The sequence below is a fragment of the Macrobrachium nipponense genome, chromosome 1 (assembly GCF_015104395.2).
Source record: "Macrobrachium nipponense isolate FS-2020 chromosome 1, ASM1510439v2, whole genome shotgun sequence".
NCBI classification, from domain to species: domain Eukaryota; kingdom Metazoa; phylum Arthropoda; class Malacostraca; order Decapoda; family Palaemonidae; genus Macrobrachium; species Macrobrachium nipponense.
The window spans coordinates 133,211,691-133,234,306 of NC_087200.1; the positions used below are offsets into that span (position 1 = coordinate 133,211,691).

The following is a 22,616-nucleotide window of genomic DNA, read 5'->3' on the forward strand; positions in this document are numbered from 1 at the left end:
TGGTAATCCAGCAGTCAAACCTCTTCATATATCCAAAATGTTAATAATAAAGATATGTGAGTGTTACGATTATATATAACAATTACATGAATAGCTGATAACATTCACACTACATTTGACTGCTGGATTACCGCTAATCCAGCAGTCAAATGTCTTCACATATCCAAAATGTAAATTATAAAGATGATATGCGAGCATTACAATTATAGTAATTACATGAATAGCTGATAACAATCACATAATGACGGTAATCCAGCAGTCAAACATCTTCACATATCCAAAATGTAAGTAATAAAGATGATAAGTGAGCATTACGACTATAACAGCTACATGAATAGCTGATAACAATCTGCATGATATGTATTGTGTACATATTTAAGTCACCATTTTCTGCAAGAAAGTTGAGTATGACAATTCATCTAAAATTGGTACGACAGTCAAGATGTCATGACGGCATAATACAGGGCTAAAAAAAGGTCCTAATTCCAAAATTAATTACTTAATAGACCATTACTATATTATATTAATAAAATAAAAAAATAGCAAAATGTGAAAAATACATTGTAGTTAGTGTTCACAGCAAAACCGTTGAAATTTGTGTCCGGAATCAGGTTATACTTTCAAATTAATTATCGTGAGTACATAATAAATTTATGCAATTCATAACCTTATTCTGGTGTTTAACTAATTATTTAGATAGCTATCTAGTGCATTCTTCTTCTTCTTCCTGAAAAATTGCCAGGTTTCGCTGGTCGCAAGCTTGAACACAATCGTCGTTTAAGATTGTTTTGAAAAAAGTGTACCAGCATCTATGGGTACAAGTAGTGTGTGGATTTAGCACAAGAAATGGGAAGTGTGGTTACACAAGTGACTGGAAACGTTGAGATGGCGTCAATCTTCTACATGTAAGGTGTTTTAAGTAAAAATTTTGAAAGCGTCATTGAGGTAAGTTGCAGTGCACATGGCTGGACTTTCATTAACCTCTGTTTAATCAGAAATTATGGCCATAATTTCTTACTTGGGAGAAACACTTACTTCGAGAGGAAAGTAGAGGTCTTGAGGTGTTTCTTCCACAGACATTGGCTCATGACTGATGGCTATCTTACGTTACTGGAAGTGCTAAAGTTATTTTTGGAAAGGTGGTCGCGCAATGGTAGAGGTGGTCGCCAGAAGTCCATTTGATCGTTTACCATAATAATTAATTTTTTGTGTTTTTGCCAAGAATATAGAAAAAAAAGAAGTGAAGCATGAGGACACATGATGTAGCAGTCTGAAAGGATTTATTTAGTGAAAGTGATACTGAAAAGAAAAATGAAAGCTTAAGCTAGGTAATCTATCCGTCATTGAGAAAAATATAAGAGAACAAAAAAAAGGAGATAACCAAGCCAAAACTGCCCTACTACAAGAAAACAGTGCACAAACAGCAGATGTGCCTGTGGGGAGATAACCTCAACCTTGGACCAGTTGAAAAGGTTGGAAGTGCATGCATCACAACTTAATCAATTAAAGATATATATATACATAATTCATCTGCATGAAGCGTAAAAGTCTCCAAAAAATTTATAAAAATTTGAAATTGTAGCAAGGGCAGTTACGGAGGTACATTATAGCGTAGCCTAACCTTCCCAAACCAGTTATATACAGTATAAAAATAGTTGCTCATGCTTCATTGCTTAAGTTTAAGGATATAATGAAACCTGTTCTTGACTTGTAAGGTAAATGTTAGGATGTATCCCTGTTGAAACATTCAATCTGTTTTTAAGCTGGCTGCCACTTATGGAAATAGCACATGTAACTCCTCTGCACTTTTTTAATCTAACCTTGGACGACTATGTATTAATGGATGAAGTGATACAAGTGTCAGATAAAACTCATTGATGTTAGTGCAAACTTGCAGGTCAAGAAGATGATTTGTGAAAGCAGTGTTGGATGGCAGATATTTGGAGGTGATGGAATATTGATTGGAGATGGTGAATAGAATCGAAAGACTTTGCAGGTTATTAGGGTTAATGGAAACCAAGAAAATGGCACAGTTAATATTAATATGAGTGTTAAAAGAATGGAAGCAGTAGGTATGTACTAAAGGTATTTGGTAATAAATATTTTGAATGGGTTGGATGAGAGAAGAGACAGGTCACATAATAGGTGCAGCAAGGAAGGTCACAGAATGTGCGAAAGATAGGGAGGAAACTGTGAATTTATGGCAGTCAAGTTTAGAATGTATGAAAGGTGTTTTGAGCCAATTTTGCTTCTATGGAAGTGGCATAAGAATTGAAATGGTTTGATGTGTGGAGAAGTGTTAAAGGAATGGTAAAAGGGTAAATGTAGTGAAAGGATGGATCAAAGTTTTTTGAGAGTGTTTGGTCCTGTGCAAAGAACAAACGATGATAGGTAGATGAAAAGAGTATACAGTTAGTGTGTTAGCAAGAGGGAAAGAAAGACTTGAAATGGGCTATTAAGTGGGAAAGAGTTATTGGAAAGGAGATCCCTAATACTGAGGCAGTAAGAGAGGGCCTGCAAGATGAGCGATGAGTTGTGGGCTGTTTGTGGGTACTTGCAGTGGCTAATGTTTTGGAAATTTTCTGCAGGGGACTAGATCTTTTTGTAGTGAATTATTTGTCCTATTTTCAGATTGAAAAGAGAGAGGTAAAGAACTTCTCAAATGTAAGAGCCATTTGCCTGGAATCTGAAATTCCACCTACAGAATGCTCACTACATTGAACTTTTTTGGTAGTTCTCACTAATATTTCAGACTGGAAGCTTTTATTTGAAATTGGATGTTAATCTCCAAAATTGGTGATGAATGATTTTATGACTGAAATTCCTGGGTGACCAAGTAAATGAAGCAGTCTTTATTAACGGCCACATTTAACCTTAAACCCTTTAAACATTAGACAGTCATGGTACTCTTAACATCCCTGAAATTTAGAGAAATGTTATACGTAAGACAACAGTTGATTTAGTGATGTTCTGGATTCTCATAACTTTTGCCGCAATGCTCATAGATCATTGCAGGCTGTCAGAATTGACCTTTTGATGCCTGTATAATGGGAAAACCATCACTGGTCAGCTCCAGATCAGTTAGAGATGGAAGGTAACATTTTCAGTGCATGACAGGCAGTCATTGTCTTCCGGAACACTTTGAAATGTGGAAGGCTATAGCTTGTTTTTTTTGTACATGGAACTTACCCAGCAGATATATACTTAGCTATAGACTCCGTCGTCCCCGACAGAAATTCGAATTTCGCGGCACACGCTGCAGGTAGGTCAGGTGATCTACCGCCCCTGCCGCTGGGTGGCAGGAATAGGAACGATTACCATTCTAGAACCAGATTTTCTCTGTCGCGGTAGTGTCAACATACGTTGTTGCTACCTCCTGACTTGATTTTCGTTTTTTCATCGCCATCGACCTTCTGGGCTGTCTTTTGCAGGGAAGTACTGGGTCTTTGGTTTGGCATACGCTTTTATTAACTTTTTAATGAATTTGGCTTCGAAATTTCGAAGAATATATTACGTGAAACTACCGAATTTTTCGGTAGACACTTATATTTTGCAATAAGGGAAATATTGATTTTTTTTTTTTTCACTAATACGTGTATAAGTGTTAGAACTTGATGAAGGAAATATAAGATCTAACTTCCTACTTTAGGAAGTCAGAAAGCATATAACTAGATACGCTTCCTTTAGAAGCTTTAAGAGCTCTCGTACTAACGAGCAGTTAGAGTATTGACAATTCTAGTAGTTGTTGCATCCTCATCACCTTCTTACTCCACAGAATCTACAAATTCATATGTGCAAATTTGAAGATAAATGGATGGAGCTCAAAAGGCGAGCTCTAAAAAGGTAAGAAGTGAATATAGTGTTCCCAGTGCAGTGGGAGGGTGCGTCTGATCGGCTCCGTAGCGCTTCCAGGCCTAGACCTCTTCCAAACTCCCAGACCCAGTGGAGGAGGAAAGTCGACAGCCGCAGGAAGGTTAGGAGAACCCCACCGGTCAGGCGTTCCCCTCGGCAGGTTCTGTAGAACGTCCCAGACTGCCAAGGATAGCCATTGATAAGGCATCCTTAAAAAGTGTGTCTCTTCATCTTACATCCGAAAAGACGAAGAATGTATGTTTGGAGTGATCTAGCGCGTTCTCTGAAAACTAAGAGAACACTGAGCAAGAGCCAGCCGCTGCCATGAAGCCGCGTTCCAGCAAGCTAGCGTGAGGTACGTTCCTATAGCCAGCAGCGAGGCGCGTTCCAGCTAACAGACTAGCGCGAGCCGCGTTCCTACAACCAAACGCGAGCCGCGTTCTAGAAAATTTTTCTTGGCGCAAGGCGCCTTTCAAAGAGACGAAGCGCCAGCCTGGCGCAAATTGCGCCAGAAAAACAGACGGCTAGAGCAAGGAGCCTTACAGTAGAGTGGCAATCAGAACGATCCTTCCATTGAACGTTTCCGGGCAAGAGGCTCTTTCTAAAAGGGGTCTAGTAGGCGCTCGGAACTGTCAGGGCGCACGGGGACCTTCCACGCAAGCGGAACGTTCCAGGAGCGAGTCTCCTTTCTAGCGCGCGGAACATTCCAGGCGCTAGGTGCAAGGATCCAGGCGCCAGAATATCCATTCTCTATCTGCCTCGGCAGGGAAGAAGGTAGTAGAGTATCTGCTGTATGAGAATACGATACGGCAAATCATAAGCACATACCGTAGTTACTTCTTTTGCTGAGCAACTCAATTACCAGTATCCTTCCAGGAATTTCCTAGGAAGGGACTACGCTTAAAGGGATTGTTAAGACAACACCTACTTAGCTTCTAGATTTATCGAAGTTCTTGTTTCGCTTAGATATGCATTATAAGAACTTCCTGAAGTTCGATAATAATGTTATAAGATTCCTTTATTAAATGGAGTAGCTGGCAACTCTGGAAGAGTAAGGCCAGTCGGCTAACGAGACTGCTATCGCTTAGGCACCAACGCAGTATCATGTAGGTTGTCGGTCATGATGTGGGCGGTAACATATGTCTCTCCTGCGGGATGGAATGAATAACCGTGTCTCTCCTGCGGGATGGAATGAATAACCGTGTCTCTCTCCCCTACAATCGTGGTTTTAGCCTCGGATTGAGGGGATAGTTAAGCAAACATAAATAAAATATTGTCTGCCTTTTGCTAAGAAGCTTTCAATAAGAAAGATATTACATTTCATTGCTGTTTACCGTAGGTAACATTTTTAAAGGATTCTAACGCAGCGAAACTCTATATTGTATAATGCTCTCATGCTTACGAAAGCATGGCTTATTAGAGTACATGCTTAGTGAGAAGATGAATGTAGTAGAGAATTCACTTTAAGACTACGGTATGGTCAAGTCTTATGCACATACCGAGGTTAACTACAGAATTCCTAGTATCCTTACAAAGGTTTCCTAGATTAATGCTGTTTACCACAATGTGACAGTATTATAAAGGATTCTAATACGGCAGCGCGCGATATATATAATTCTCTCATCCTTTCGAGAAACGCACACAACCTTTTTAAATTCGGATATTGCTCAAGAGAAGTTGGGTGAGTCGGATGGGAAACATTCTCTTAGTGGCAGAAGTTGTTTCCCTGAATGGACTATACTACGTATATAAAAGTTTTTCCCACTAACGAACGGAATTAACATGTGAAGGATGGTCGGGTACCATTAAAGGCATAGATGTTATGGCACATAACCTAAAAAGAACTAGAAGGAAGCGCCAGCCTAGGCGCAAATTGTGCCAGAAGCACCATCCAAGATATTTTCTCGTTTTAGCGAGTTATTAACCTAAGAGTCCAGTAGCCTCTCGGACAGCAGGCTCGGTAACGGCAAGATTCGTTCCTGATTTCGTTACCCATTTAATCGAAAAGGGTCGCTTACAAGGAATGATGAAATAATTTATTTAATCACTTAGGCCAATTCCACGACTCTCTCATATCGCAAAGAGCATCGAGAATCTCTTTTTTCGCCCCGGTTCGCGTTAACAAAAGAGAACCTATTTGGGAACAGACACGGAACGTAACGATCCTTAAGAGGTTCGATGCAAGATTTTGCATGTCCGTGAGAACCTTCTCGATCGAAGATAATAACTGTTAACATATGTCTAACATTTATTGAAAAGAGTTGTGAGAACCTGCGGAAAGTCTTCTTCATAGATCTCTTTGTAAGGTAGAAGACGAACAGGCTTCCTTTAGACTGCTTCTTTTTCCTCGAACCAAGAGAGGTAGCAATATAAGACATCTTTAAATTTAAAGAAGGGGAATAAACTTTAGCCTTTTTTCCCCTAGTTATAAATTCTTAACAGATATTAAGATAATTGGGCGTCAAAGGAAGAGAGGATGTATGCCTCATTTTGGCCTTAGAGAGGTTGGATTCACAGAAGTCACGTTCTTCTCACAGCATGTTTCGTAAGGCTTTTCCAAGAGTATCTGGATATTCTATCAGAATCTATTATAAATAGACCTATAAAACCTCTCCACTCTGAGTCTGTCCGCGTGCAGACTGACCAGAAGTGGACATGAATGAGAGGTTTTTTCAAGGTAAATGACAATAGTCATGGCTAAGACATAGAATTGCTGCAGATCGTGCTAGATGGAATGAGGAAACTGTCCTCTTCCGATTACCTCTGTGAACCACATAGCGAGGTTTTTTCTTCACTTTCAGAGGGAAGAATCACCTATGTATATATCTGCTATCAAAGAACGCAGTAAAAGGCCATACTCTGTCTCTACAAAGGGAATTAGAGATAACAGAGGATTAAGATCTTCGGGATCTTATACGATACCGCAATACGACAAGAGTAGGATATCATGTACTTCGAATGGATTTTTTTTTTGTGGCCACAGATTCCGTGTTCCGACAAAATGGAACTGCTCCTCATCTAACTCTTTGAGGAAGTTTATGAAGGAATTCTTTGTTTCTCTTAACCCTAAACGACCAAGAAGACAAGTGAATTTTTTGTGCATTGGAATCTCGCATCAGATTCAATGGAGACTCGGCAATGGGTTCTTGCCAGCATAGTATGTCTGGCAAAAGAAATAAATCCCTCTATTCCTGACGCAACGCTTTCAGAGAGAAGTTTAGTTGCCCAGGCAGGGTAACTTACATTTTCATCTACAGAAGAAGAGATGGTTTTAAACGTTTGCCTACAGAGTCTTCGGGGTGCGATGAGGGCTCAAAATGCTTCCCAGAAGGTATTCAGAAGGATACAATAAGAGCTAGAAATCAGGGTTCCGCCCAATTTCAGCTCAGAGTCTCCTTCGACTTCCAGACTCCTTCCCATTCCTTCGGGCAAGGATAGGGAAGATTCTGCAACGAGGAACCTCATCAACATGTAAGAAGAGATCTCGTTAGCAAAAGAAGTGTTCACGAAGGATCCTCCTCGGAGGAAGACTCTTCTCTCTCGTGTTGTTAGATATCCTGTCGTCTACTGGGTGTAGCTGACTAAATCACCTCCCCTTGCCAGGGGCCAAAAGCTCAAAGGGGAAGAATTTCTTCCACCCTTCTCCAGTCTCCTGATAAACTATGTGGTTGTTCAGGACTCTCGGACAATGTAGCGCCAGCAAGCGCCAAATGCCAATACAGGCGAAAAACGCCAGAGGCGGACAGTTCCAAGGAACTCTGTCATGGTCGGATACTGAGAAGGAGCGGGCCTCCAACCTGGCGCAAATGCGCCAGAGGCGAACAAATCGGACAGATATAAGAGTGTCCGATGTGGACATCGTCAGACAGCCTAGAGACTCTTCCAAGCTCGAAGCTCCAGCAAGTGTGGAGAGGCTAAGCCAGGCGCGAGGCGCCAGCCAGGCTCTAGCCAGCCAGGTCTAGGAGCCTGCCAGTCTCTAGGAGCCAGCCAGGCTCTAGGAGCCAGCCAGGTCTAGGAAGCCAGGCCAGGTAGGAGCCATCCAGGCCTCTAGGAGCAGCCAGGCTCTAGGAGCCAGCCAGGCTTAGGAGCCAGGCAGGCTCTAGGAGCCAGCCAGCTCTAGGAGCCAGCAGGACCTCTAGGAGCCAGCCAGGCTCTAGTAGCCAGCAGGCTCTAGGAGCCAGGCCAGGCCTCTAGGAGCCAGCCAGGCTCTAGGAGCCAGCCAGGCTCTAGGAGCCAGCCAGGCCTCTAGGAGCCAGCAGGCTCTAGAGAGCCAGGCCAGCCAGGCGCCATCCAGGTGCCAGGCTCCTTCAAGGCTAGGCTCCCAGTCAGGATTGAGGATCCATCCAGACGCAAGGCTCCTTCAGTAAAGAGAAACCTAAAGCTCTGTCATGTAAGAGGGCTAGTCCCCATTGATATGATACAGGTAAGGCTCTGCCATGTAAGTGGGTCAGCCCCCATTGGCACGATCCGAGAAGGCTCTGTCGTGTAAGCGGGCTAGCCCCCATTGACATGATCCAGAAGGGTTTGTCAGTCATAGGGTCCCTACCTCGCTGAAACTCTTGAGGCATGCAGACTCATAGACAGTAATCATGAAGTCTTCTGCCAGGCTCCAGGTGCCTTCCAGGCGCAAGGCACCAGCCAGACGCAAGGCTCCAGCCAGGCGCGAGGCGCTAGCCAGGAAGGAGGAGCCAATCAGGCACCAGCCAGGCGCGAGGCGCCAGCCAGGCGCAAGGCGCCATCTAGGCGCGAGGCTCCAGACCAGGCTCTAGGCGCCATTCAGGCGCAAGGCTCCAGCCAGGCGCGAGGCGCTAGACAGGCGCTAGGCGCCTGCCAAGCGCTAGCCAGGCTCCAGGCTTCACCCAGAAGAGATCTATATCAAAGAACGCCCTGGCCTTCTTTGAGACATTGTGATCTCCTAAGCACTTGATAAGTGCATTGATGATTCCTTCAAACAGCTGAGAATTAAAAGCGCATGAAGTGCGAGCTTTTCCGAATTCTTGTTCTTTCCCTAACAATATGTCATAAGGACATATTAGCTGTCACATACGGGAGATGCAACTCTGTGTTGACTTCCCATTATCCGAAGGATGTCAAGATAACCTTCGAGGGATCCTTCTCTCTTGGTTGATACGTGTCGGCGGATACATTGCTGGGGATAGGGAGCAGATACTGATCCTTAACTAGTGAGTTAAATTTTATTTAACGTCGTGTTTTTTCTTTGGGTTGTTTGAAAGGAGTTTGTAGATAACTCTTTTTCAACTTAAGCACTAACCCTCGTGTTAGGATCAGGTGATCGGGATCGGTGTTGTGCTCCTTAATTATGCCACTAGGCATAGGCATATTGTCATGTAAGAGGCTCTGTCGAGTAAATGGATAAGACCCCCATCGACAGGACCCACAAGAACTCTTAGCCATAGGTCACATCCTCGCTGAGGCTCCTTGAGGCGAAGCAGATTCCTAGGCATTAGCCATGGAGGCTTCCGCCTGATCAAGTAGGAACCAAGGTTTTATTTATTTATTACCTACAACGTATGTTGTTTACCTGTCTATTCAGTAAATAGTTGTCTCTTTCCCACCACCAAGGGTGTCAATCAGCTAAGTATATATCTGCTGGGTAAGTTCCATGTACAAAAATGATATTGTTAAGATACAATAAAGTTTTGTACATACTTACCTGGCAGATATATACGATTGATGGCCCACCCAACCTCCCCTCAGGAGACAGGTGGAAGAGAAAATCTGGTTCTAGAATGGTAATCGTTCCTATTCCTGCCACCCAGCGGCAGGGGCGGTAGATCACCTGACCTACCTGCAGCGTGTGCCGCGAAATTCGAATTTCTGTCGGGGACGACGGAGTCTATAGCTAAGTATATATCTGCCAGGTAAGTATGTACAAAACTTTATTGTATCTTAACAATATCATTTCATATAGTTCAAAAGAACTTATTTCCATTTACTGCCAGGTGTTGTGATTTACATTATTATCCAGAATATGAACTTTATTCATATGGAACAAGCTCACAGGCACTTTTGGCTTGAAAGTCAAATTTCCAAAGATTATGCTGTTCACTTGAAAGAAGTAACAGGGAATGCAGAAAGAAGTGATCAGTTATTGAAAATAGAAAAAAATAAATGAAGAAATTAATTAATAAACTAATAGATTTAAATGTAAGTAAATTGTTAAAATACAAAGAGAATTCTTTTAGGATAGTAATGTCACTAATGCATTGCATCTTCATTTGAACTTTTGAGGTTCCAATTGTACATCATCAGGGAAACTGTTCTAGAGTCCAAAGATGTGAGTGAGGGTTAAGGGACTGTGGAACAGTCTCCTTGAGGATGTTGTAATACTTGATTGAATGAAAAGTAGACCAATCCTGAATTTGTTTACTTATGTAAGGGTTTGTGGAATGGGAACATAAATTTTATAACGACATGCCTTGGGTTTAAAGTTTTTAATAAAGTTCATTATGAATCTGCCAGTCATTGCTTTATTTCATATACAGAAATGATGACTCCAACTCGTAAGAGTGGACGGCAGCCGAAGCCCTCTGCCAAACTGAAGGAATACCTGTATGAAAATGAAATTGAAAAAGTAAAAGGTAAGTTAACTATAGTTTTACTACAAAATTTTTATCACTTTGAGTAATTTCTATGTTCAAAATTTTTTTATCTACCTTGCTGTCTGGGAGAGAACAGTCATGGTATTGTTAAGGCTTCCAAACAGTATGGTGTTGAATCAAGAGAGACCAGAAACTTCACAAGTGATAATCATAGCTGTTTCCTCACTGGCACAGTAATGTATACTACATCAGTTTTTAATGTTTTGAATTGCTACTTTGCTTCTCTTAGAAGAAATAGTTTAAGTAGTAAATGACAGGTGTTCTTACTATGAATCATCACAATCATTTGAATGAATTATATTTTCAGTTACCTAATGTTGAGTTTTTATGTCCTTTATAGATCCATTTCTGTATTCCTTTTGTATTCAGTAAGTTTATTCATATATTTATGAAGCACGTTATGCAAGGCTGTGTTTCAGTGCCTCACATATTAAGTTAACTGTATTGATTTTTACTTTTGAACAATCATTTGAACTTGAAATTAGTTCATGGATTTTTGTAAGTTTTCATTAAATCACATTGAACTTTTCAGAAAGTACACCTCGAACATCAGAGAAAAAAGCTCCACAGGTCATAAAAGGTATGTCTTTGATGAGGGTGAATATTATTTTAAATGTATTATTAGTTGAAGTATTTGAAATTACTCTGAAGACAAAATTTGTCATATTTAGTTGTTATTTTGTAGGGACTATGTGATAATAGCTGTCCAAGAAATTTAACCTTAGAAAGAAGAGCTCAGTTCTCTCTGGCTTATGTTATAGATGTTCCAGTGGGGGAGGGGAGTTAGGCCATCAGTGCACCTCATGTTGTACACTGTAGGCATTACTTAAGATTCTCTGCAGTATCCTGTCAGCCCCTACCTGCAACCTCTTTCATTCTTTTCACTGTACCTCCATTCATATTATTTCTTCCATCTTACTTTCCATCCTCTCTTAACAATTCTTTCATAGTGCATCTGTAAGGTTTTCATCATGTGACACCTTTAAAACCTTCTTTCTCCCAATTTTCCTTTCAGCACTGCACTAAATGACCTCCTAGGTCCCAGCACTTGGCCTTTGGCCCAAATTTCATATTTCAATTATATATGCAGAACTTGGCTTTTAGCTTAAATTTTACATTCCAATTATATAAACAGTAATACCCTGAACTTACATGAGGTTAGGTTCCAGACCTCCTCGCGTAAGGGGAAGTTTCGCATAAGTTTGGCACGGTCTCTAAAAATGCTAATGCCTACTTCTAGAGTTTGAACATTAAATATGACCCTAATCATGCTCCCTAGGTATTAAGCTAACTTTTAAATGAAGTTAAAGTTACTGTAATTTGATTTAAAAGTTAGTTTAATACATTACCCTTAAAAAAGAAATAACTGGTTTGCATAAAAATAGTTACAGGAATTACTATGTAAATTATGTATCCATTTTTGTATGTATACTAATGTTACCCCTAATTCATGGGATGCCATTTTCTTTTTCCCTCAGAGTAAAAGAAGTTTTCTTTGCGTCACTAGGTAAACTTCATAAGTCTTTCATAACAAAGATAGGTACGCAATTCAATGAAATAAAGAAAACATGTATATCCATATGTAATGTTTGCAGAGTGTGATCAATTTAAAATCATGTGCTAGTGTGAGTGCTAACTATCAGAAAGAGAGAGAGAAATACGTATGTCATGTGGAGGGGTATCATCTTTAAAAAGTGCGAATGGGATCACATCTTCTAAAAGTACATTAACTGTATGTGCTGTATTACGTAACATAGTACATGCAGATTGTACCAGTACTTTTCTCCAAGGTTAAGATAGTAATTTTCACAGAACAACAGCTCTGTTATGTATATGTTTCACTAGTTGATCATGAAGGTCTTATATAGTGACAATGTCTCTGATTTGTTTTACTAGTTGATCATGAAGATCTTATATAGTGACAAACACTGTGAATTATGTACTGCCTTTGTTTATATTTTCAAAAATATAGATAGCATACATAGAATCTCCATACTGATTTTACACTTAAAAGCTGAAAACTTAAATTAGTATACTAGTAAGTACTTCAGAAATTAAAGTTTCTGAAGGGATATCATTTTTGAAAGTGCAGTAACTTTGTGAATGGGTGTTGCATCTTATAAAAGTACGTATATGCACTAACTGTAGGTGCTGTAATTACCTTTGTATCATATTTATGCATGTACAAAAATAAAAGTAATAAATTTTTAATAAAGATTTTATACAGAAAGGCTTTAAAACTTTAAATTTACATAATAGATTAAACATAACACTTTTGCAGTGTTTCTGGAGGATTCGCAAATGTTCACACTATTGTGAAGAACTTCCGTATGGTAATTAGTTAGGTTCCAATGAAAAGTTCGCACTATTGTGAATTCACGCAACTCAAATCGCATAAGTACAGGGTATTACTGTATCATAGTAAATGGATGAAAACATCCCCCTATGTTCATATTCATATATTCAGTTGTCTATGGTGTTGTTGGTTTAGGTTTTGGAATGGTAATGTTAAAGAAGAGGGACTTCTTAGGTGTCCCTCTTCTTTAGCATTACCTTGTTCCAACTTTTTCTTTGTCATTTAAGAGCCTGCCCAAATGAGGCCCATGAAATTCAAGGAAGATTTCTTAGTGCTCTTGTTATAATAATGATAATGTTTTAATCAAACAAAAAGTACACATATGACAGATCAGTGGTCCAGCAGGTTTACCACACCCACCACCATCAAACATTTCATTTCAGTTACGATGAATGCATGTTTATGATGGTTGTCTCTGATGTTGGTGAAAGTAACTGGCCAATAGCGTGACTTAACAAAAGTCACATGGCAATAAACATGCACAAACATCGTGCATGTTTATTTGAAAAGCCATGATCATGTATTAGGAGTCAGTAGTAAATGCCACCATCATGCCATGTGGAAGATGGCAATTATCAAAGCACGCAAACCCTGCACTGTAGGCATTACTTTAGGTTATTTGCAGCATGCCTCCAGGCCCTAGCTGCAACCTATTTCGTTGGTTTTACTGTACCTCCTTTTATATTCTTTTCAGCCATCTTACTTACCAACCTCTTCAAACACTATTCATAGTGCAACTGGGAAGGAGGTTAGACCTTTCATACCTTTTTCTGTCAAATTCCATTTCAGTGCTGAATGACCTCATAGGTCAGTGTGCGGCCATTGAATTCTATAAATAATCAACTTGGCTCAACTCGTTTTGACATGAGTGTCACCATAGGACTTCTTGTGTTACATTCATTGAATAGTACAGGTTTGAACAATCCTGTAGCAAATATTCAGGTGATTTTCATATTGAGGTGGCATGAAGTTTTTCTATGCTAATTAAATTATAGGTTTGGAAAGTGTTTTAGCAGGTATATGTATGTGATTTTCACTTTGAGTTGGCATGCTGCCCTTAGATGTTTTGCTGTATTGTTGGTGTCGACACATACCTAAAGCAATTTTTACTCGTAAAGACTGGTCCATTATTACGTATAGGCATGAGAGGATATTTATTGAAAAGTGTTAATTTGAATTACTATATTGTAACTCACAATTTCTTTTTATCAGGTCCAGTTTCTAAGGAGGCCCCCAAAAAGAAGGAATTTCAACAAACAAAAAGTAAAATTTTATGCATATTACAGTATTAGTTTTTCAGTACTAATTACTCATGTTAGCCTAGCTATAAAATGTGTGAATAAAATGAGCTTTAATTTCTGTGGAATGGTAAAATGAGCTTTAATTTGTGTAGAATGGTGAAGGGAAGCTAGCTTTACATTAAATTATGTTTGTTAATTCTGAATTTCTTTTTAGCAGGTCCAGTTGCTAAGGAAGCTCCCAAAAAGAAGGAATCACCTCCAACAAAAAGTAAGAGGTTTTAAAAATTATTATCTATTCAGTAATAACTCAGAGTTAACTAATTTATCCAGTGTTGTCTTTTGACATGTCCGAAAAGTGGGGGTGGGAACAACTAAATGAAGCCTTTTATTCGTCTGAAGTGTTTAAAAGAGAATGTGCCTATGTTGAGCAGTTATTACTGACTAAATTCAGAAAGGTTCAAAGGTATTCTGCACAAATGCAAGAGTGTTGTATGTAAATGAAAACAAACTTAATATTTTTCATACCATTCAACTTCCCTGTCAGTATATACTTAGCTATAGACTCCGTCGTCCCCGATAGAAATTCGAATTTCGCGGCACACGCTACAGGTAGGTAGGTCAGGTGATCTACGGCCTGCCGCTGGTGGCAGGAATAGGAACTATTACCTTCTAAGGACAGATTTTTTTTTTCTCTATCGTTGGACTGTAAACATACGTTTACGGTTCCTCCTGATTTGATTTTCGTGTTTCATCGCCATCGATCTTCTGGGCTGTCTTTTGCAGGGAAGTACTGGGTCTTTGGTTCGGCATACGCTTTTATTAACTTTTAATGAATTTCGCTTCGAAATTTCGAAGAAAATACTAAGTGAAACTAACCGAAATCATCGGTAGACACTCACATAGTTTGCCATAAAGAGAATTATTTAATATTTATTCATTATTATATGTAATAAAGGTTACAACTTTATTAAGGAAATATTAAACTCTAATTTCCTACTTTAGGAAGTCAGAAAAGCATATAACTAGATACGCTTACTTTATAAGCTTTAAATAAAAGCGTTGTGCTAACGAGCAGTTAGAGTATTAGCGTACTAGTAGTTGTGCATCCTCATCACCTTTTTACTCCTCAGAAACTACAAATTTATATATGCAAATTGAAGATAAATGGATAGCTCAAATGCAAGCTTTTTAAAAGGTAAGAAGTGAATATAGTGTTCCCCCATTGCAATGGAGGGTGCGTCTGATCGGCTCTGTCTCGCTCCCAGGTCTAGACCTCTTCCAAGCTCACAAGCCCAGAGGAGAAGGAATGTCGACAACCGCAGGGGGGTTTCAGAGAATCCCCACCGATCGGGCGTCCCCTCGGCAGGTTCTGTAGAACGTCCCAGACTGCCAAGTTCGCCATGGAAAGGCGTCCTAATGTAATGTGTTTCCCCTTGTTAGACGGATATGGAGAAGAAAGTTTCAAACGGCGTAGATTCAATGAAGATGCAAGATAATCTCGTCGTATGATATCGGAACCTCAGAGAGAGATCTTTCGAGAACAGTTGCGGTAGAGGCATTGCCCTATCCTGTTTTCGTCCCCCGTACAAATAGACGGAGGCTCTATCCCATGGGGTTTGAAAGAGTTATTTCAACAAATTCCTCATCGGTACATTTATATGAAAATATATCTATTCTGAGAAGAACGAATTAGATATTAAAGAATATATGTTGATCGCTCGTTTAATGATTAACATACAATATATAATTTTTAAGCTTCTAGCTCCTCGGACATGAAGCGCCTGAAACGCCTGAAGCGTCTGAGGCGCCTGAAGCGCCTGAGGCGCCTGAAGCGCCTGAAGCGCCTGGGGCGCCTGGGGCGCCTGGGCGCCTGAGGCGCCTGAGGCGCCTGAAGCTCCTGAGGCGCCTGAAACGCCTGAAGCGCCTGGAGCGCCTGGGGCGCCTGGAGCGCCTCGGGCGCCTGAAATGAGGCGTAAAGCTCTTCAAGTAAAAGGAATGAGGCGCAACGCGCCTGAAAAAGCCTGAAGTGGCTAAGGGAATATTTAACTCCTAGAGAGCCTAGAGCGCCTGATATAAAACATAGGGCGCCTAGAGAGCCTAGAACGCCTCAAAGGAAAAACAAAGAGCCTGAGGCGCCTGAAACGAGGCGCAAAGCGCCTGAAGCGTCCGAATGGAGACGCAAGGCGCCTGCAAAGCCCGAAGGATGCAAAGCGTTCTAGAGCGCCTGAAAGCAGGCGCAAGGATTTGTACAAACCCAAAAATACAATTTGGATGAGTTTATCGGGATTTGAAGCGGACTTGGAGGCTCCTCTTTGGAATTTTCTCAAGATCAATTTTCCCCTGACAGGGCCTCTAGGTGTCGCACAGGTGATCGTAGCCCCTGTCGGGAAGGAATTGATCATGAAAAAAAGAGAACGACATATAAGGACTTCTCCTGGTTAGGGACGAAAGTTGTCGCACAAGCGGCCACCGTCCTTGTCAGGAGGGCCTTAGGGTAAAAAGAACAACATCGCCTTCTCCTGCATGGGACTCAAGATTTGTCGCACAAGCGACCGTAGCCCTTGTCAGGTTAGAATCGGTACTGCTAAAAGCCCTTCACCTTACGGAAGGAGGCGCTCTCCTCCGGTTGCTCATTCTTCTCCCAACTTGATGGACAGGAAATGGAAGATAGATCGGAATTGGAAGCCAATAAGGGAGCAGGTCTCTCAGTTTATAAGACCTTAGCGACCTTTTTTTTTTATTGAAAATTAGTTTTCATTACTAATAGGACGATATTAAAATCTTCCTCCTTCTAAAGTATGCAACCAACCATTTACAGAAAGTGGCAATCGTTTGCAAATTGAACAAGGTTCGTACGAGCTCTCATTCATTGATTAGAGGCTCTTCCAGATAATAGAGGCGTAGAATACGCCTTATCTCCAAGAGAATAAAAAATTTGAGGGATTCTCTTCGATCCGAGAGTTTTCATTGCGATCTCTTTCGACTAATGCTAATTCGTGTTTATTGACGAAAAGAACGGAGAGGGCAAAATTTCCATTCTCTCTCCGCATCGGAGAGGAAGAATGTAGAAGGAAGACTTGCTGCATACGACTGCTGAATGACAAGTCATATACGCATACCATAGTTGCCTTTGTGGTTCGCTACGAAATTATCTATATCCTTACAGGATTTTCCTGGTAAGGACTTCGCTTTAAAAAGTTTGTTACGACAATGCCTACTCAGCTTCGGTATTTAACAAAGGTTTGTTTGGCTTAAATTGGCATTATTGAGAGCTTCCTTAGGCTCGGGAATAATTTTATTATATTCCTTCATTAAATGAAGTAACTGGCAACTCACGATGAATGCAGCCAGGCAGCGAGCGAGACGGCAGGGCTGTCATTGTAAGCGTAAGGCCAATACAGTACCATCCAGGTCTCGGTCATTACCAGTGGTTGCATCTCTCTCTCCAACGGGATCGAATGGTTAACCGTCGTATATTCCCCCTACAATCATGGACTTATCGCGAATGGAGGGGATAGTTAAGCTAACATAAATAAAATATTGTCTGCCTTTTGCTAAGAAGTTTTCAATAAAAAAGATATTATAACCTTTCAATGCTGTTTACCGTAGGGAACATTATTAAAGGATTCTAACACAGCAGAACATTATATTATATAATGCTTCTCTGCTTACGAAAGCATGGCTTATTAGAATACATGCTTAGTGAGAAGATGGATGTAGTAGAGAATTCACTTTAAGACTACGGTATGGTCATAGTCTTTCGAGAAACGCACACAACCTTTTTAGAATCAGATATTGCTCAAGAGAAGATGGATGAGTGGAATGGGAAACATTCTCTTCGTGGCAGAAATGGTTTTCCCTGAATACAAGATACTACGTATATAAGAGTTTTTTCCTACTAAAAACGGAATAACATGTGTAAGGATGTCGTGTACCATAAAGGCACAGATGTTCTGGTACATAACATAAAGAGTATTAGAAGAAAGCGCGGTGAAGCGCCAACCTGGCACAATTGAGCCAAGAGCACCAGCCAAGATATTTTCTCGTTTTAGCGAGTTATTAACATAAGAGTCCAGTAGCCTCTCAGACAGCACGCTCGGTAACGGCAAGATTCGTTCCTGATTTCGTTACCCATTAATCACTTAGGCCAATTCCACGACTCTCTCATATCGCAAAGAGCATTGAGAATCTCTTTTTTCGCTCCTGTTCGCGTTAACAAAGAGAACCTATTTGGAAAAAGAGGTTCGATGCAAGATTTTGCATGTCCGTGAGAACCTTTCTCGATCGACGATAATAACTGTTAATGTATGTCTAACATTATTGAAAGAGTTGTGAGAAACTGCGGGAAAGTCTCTCTTCATAGATCTCTTAGCAAGGTAGAAGACGAACAGGCTTCCTATAGAATGCTTCCTTTTCCTCGAACCAAGAGAGGTAGCAATATACGCCATCTTTATTTTATAGAAAGGGGAATATACTATAGTCTTTTTTTCCCCTAAATATAAATATAAATAAATTCTTTACAGAATTTAAGATAAAGGGCGTCAAAGAAAGAGAGGATAATACTTTATGCCTCATTTTGGCTTCAGAGAGGTTGGATTCCCAGAGGTCACTTCTTCTCACAGCATGTTTTTGGAAGTCTTTTCCAAGAGTCTGGATATTCTATCAGCATCTATTATTAAATGGACCTTAACAACCTCTCCATCTCGAGTCTGTCTGCATGCAGACTGACCAGAAGTGGACATAAATGAGAGGATTTTTCAAGGTAGATTGACAATAGTCATGGCCTAGACATAGAATTGCTGCAGATCGATGCCCTGAAAGAGGGAATCGAGGAAACTGTCCTCTTTTCGATACCTTCTGGTGGAACCGACATTTAGCGGTTTTTTGCTTCCCGCTTTCAGAGGGAAGAATCACCTTTGTATATCTGCTATCAAAGAACAGTAGAGTAAAAGGCTATACTCTGTCTCTACAAAGGGAATTGGAGATAGCAGAGGATTAAGATCTTCAGGATCTTATTCGATATATACCATTAATATGACAAGATAGGATATCATGTACTTTCCTAATGGGATCTTTTTTGTGGCCACAGATTCCATGTTCCGACAAGATGGAACTGCTCCTCATCAAACTTCTTTGAGAAATTTTTATGAGGGAATTCTTTGTTTCTCTGGGTCCTAAACGACCAAGAAGACAAGTGAATTTTTGAGCATTGGAATCTCGCATCAGATTCTATGGAGACTAAGACAATGGGTTCTTGCCAGCATAGTATGTCTAGCAAAAGAACTGAAACCCCCACCTATTCCTGATTCAATGTTTTCAGATAGAGGTTTCGTTGTCCCAGGCAGAGTACTTACGTTTTCATCTACAGTAGAATGGTTCAAACGTTTGCCTACAGAGTCTTTGGTATGCGATGACGGCTCGAAATGCTTCAGAAGGTGTTCAGAGGGATACAATAAAGAGCTAGAAATCTGGAGTCTCCTTCGACTTCCAGGCTTCTTCCCTTCCTTCGGGCAAGGATAGGGAAGATTCTGCAACGAGACACCCCTTCAACATGTAAGAAGAGATCTCGTGAGCACGGAAGTATTCAAGAAGGAAGGCCCTTCCTCGGAGGAAGACTTATCTCTCGTACGGTTAGATATGCTATCGTCTACTGGATGTAGCTGATTACAATCACCTCCCCTTACCGGAGAGACCAAAAGCTCAAAGTGAAAGAATTTCTTCCACCCTTCTCCAGTCTCCTGATAAACGATTGTGGATGTTAAGGACTTTCGGACAATGTAGCGCCAATCAGGCGCCAAAATACCAGAACAGGCGTAAAGACGCCAGAGGAAGACAGTCCAAATAAAACACTGTCATTGTCTGATGAGGAGAAGGAGCCTGCCTCCAGCCTGGCGCAGATGCGCTAGAGGCAAATAAATCAAAGGAAAAAGTGTCCGATGTGGGCATCACCAGTTTCCTCGAGACTCTTTAACAAGCTCGAAGCTCCAGCAAGTGGGGAGAAGTCAGCCAGGCGCCAGGCTCCAGGCAGGCGCAAGGCGCTAGCCAGGCGCAGGCAAGCAACATGCGCCAGCCAGCGCGAGGCGTCAGACAGGCGCGAGGCGCCAGCCAGGCGCGAGGAGCCAGCCAGGCACAAGCCAGGCTCTAGGCTTCATCCAGAAGAGATCAATTTCAAAGTGTGATCTCTAAAGCACTTCTTAAGTAACTTGATGATTCCTTCAAACAGCTGAGAATTAAAAGCGCGTGAAGTGCGAGCTTTTAACAATTCTTGTTCTTTCCATAACAATATGTTCGTGAGAGACATATTAGCTGTAATTTACGGGAGATGCAACTCTGTGTTGTCTTCTCTTTGCACGAAGGAGGTCAACTTGACCTATGAGAGATCCTTCTCTCTTGGTTACGTGTCTACGGATACGTTGCTGGGATAGGGAGCCGACACTGATCCTTAACTAGTGAGTTAAAAAATTTTATTTTTAACATAAGTATACTATTTTTCTTTGGGTTATTTGAAATGAGTTTGGGGATAGCTCTTTTCAAATTAAGCACAAAACCCTCGTGTTAGGATCAGGTGATCGGGATCGGTGTTGTGCTCCTTAATTATGCCAGTAGGCATAGGTGTTTTGTCATGTAAGTGGATAGGACCCCTTTGACAAATTAACCATTATAGTTCCTGTCAAGTAAGTGGATAAGACCCCATTGACAGATCTACAAGAACTCTTAGCCATAGGTCACATCCTCGCTGAGGCTCTTGAGACGAAGCAGTCCTAGCAATAGCTAGGAGGTCAACCCTTCGTCTAAACACATAGGAACCAAGGTTTTATTTATTTATTACCTACAACGTATGTTGTTTACCTGTCTAATCAGTAACTAGCTGTCTCTTACCCACCGCCAAGGTTGCCAATCAGCTAAGTATATATCTGACAGGGAAGTTGAATGTATGAAAATGATATTGTTATTGTACAATAAAGTTTCATACATACTTACTGGCAGATATATACGATTGAATGGCCCACCCAGCCTCCCCTCAGGAGACAGGTGGAAGAGAAAAATCTGTCCTTAGAAGGTAATAGTTTCCTATTCCTGCCACCCCGAGCGGCAGGGCCGGTAGATCACCTGACCTACCTACCTGTAGCGTGTGCCGCGAAATTCGAATTTCTATCGGGGACGACGGAGTCTATAGCTAAGTATATATCTGCCAGGTAAGTATGTATGAAACTTTATTGTACAATAACAATATCATTTTACATGTATGTAGTTGATGTGAAGGAAGTGATGAATTCTGGCTGTAAACAAGGGAAGTATTTATTGTTTTGGATGGGAACCCTATCATGAAGGAGAGTACTTTTGTCTCAAGTGATACTCACATTTCACTAATACTTGGTTCTGGTTGCAGTAAGGAGAGTAATTAGTGCACAGCCTTTTCCACCTCGGTTCATTCTTTCGTCTCGAATTGTTTGGTTGCCTATTTTGTATGATGCAAGAATGGTCATCAGTGGAAGTAAATGTAATAATTAAATTTGCCAGACTTGAATGTCTACATTTCTGGGCTCAGCTCGTGTCGGCCTATGAAAGGATCCTTAACATCATTCTTTCTATGGTAAAAACTTAAACCTAAAATTACCAGAGAAAAACAAAATTAAGAAAATGTCAGTAAAACTGACTCGCTCACTCTTAAAAAAAAAGAAGTGTCGGTATGATAATAGGGGCGAGTGTGGAACACTAACCCACGAGACAATCACCAATTAGAAACTTCCAATCAGAATCCCTCCAAGAGAGAGCCTGATACCAACGGGCGATGCAGCCGCTACTACTACTACTAGAGGACGCCACGGACAGCAGCGCCCCTAGCGGACATCCTTAATTTTTAGTGCTAGCGTCAAGACGCGATTTTCCCTTGTGCTGTGCTATTTCTGGATTTATCTCTTTAATCTACCATGGAACGCTCTGCTATTGCCACGGCTAAGTTAAGTAAACTCATAAGTAATATTTTACCTCATTTTTATCTTCCGGGTACTTGTATTTTCCTCTTAATAGGTCATATACGGTTTCCCCGGCTTGTCTCGTGGCGGCGCCATGCTGCCTCGTAAGAATTCCCGGTCCTCCATACTGGGACTTCTTATACTTATGGGCTTACTATATTACGTTCATTGTTTTTTACATCGAGTTTTTAGTTAGTTCAGCCCTTCTACCATTTCTCTTAGTTTGGTATTTAGGGCTATTATGATTATTCCGGCCCAGCATCCCGGCTCTTGCTCTTCATCGGCTATCGCTGGCTCCGAGTAGGCTTCTGTTTCTTGGAACAGTCTGCCTCCTCCTGGGCTTCTTTCTCTTTTACTAAAAGTGTCTTTTCCATCTTTTCGATGTATAATTTTATTAATATTTAGGGTGTTAGGCTAGCCTAGGTGCTTGTTCCTTGTATTGGTACAGCCTGGTTCACGTGGCCCTCTCACGGTTGTGTTGCTCGCGGCCTAGGCCACTTGCGGTCACGTGTTCCATCGCACCTTAACCCTACCCCCGCCCTCCCCTTCTGGTATAGGGAGGAGCTGG

The 22,616-nt window shown here is 41.0% G+C and overlaps 1 protein-coding gene across 14 annotated transcripts in view; it reads left to right on the forward strand.

Annotated features, from left to right (window-relative positions):
* The window catches only part of LOC135219652 (nucleolar protein dao-5-like), a 126,588-nt gene that overhangs the window by 7,015 nt on the left and 96,957 nt on the right, over window positions 1–22,616 (forward strand). For 6 of the 14 annotated variants that reach the window (XM_064256584.1, XM_064256586.1, XM_064256592.1 and 3 more), the window contains exons 2-5: window positions 10,359–10,454; window positions 11,008–11,055; window positions 14,044–14,094; window positions 14,287–14,340. In XM_064256584.1, coding sequence (XP_064112654.1) covers window positions 10,359–10,454; window positions 11,008–11,055; window positions 14,044–14,094; window positions 14,287–14,340 — 249 coding nt within the window. The remainder of the gene's footprint in view (window positions 1–10,358; window positions 10,455–11,007; window positions 11,056–14,043; window positions 14,095–14,286; window positions 14,341–22,616) is intronic. The other 8 variants (XM_064256585.1, XM_064256587.1, XM_064256594.1 and 5 more) reach the window with 3 other exon arrangements.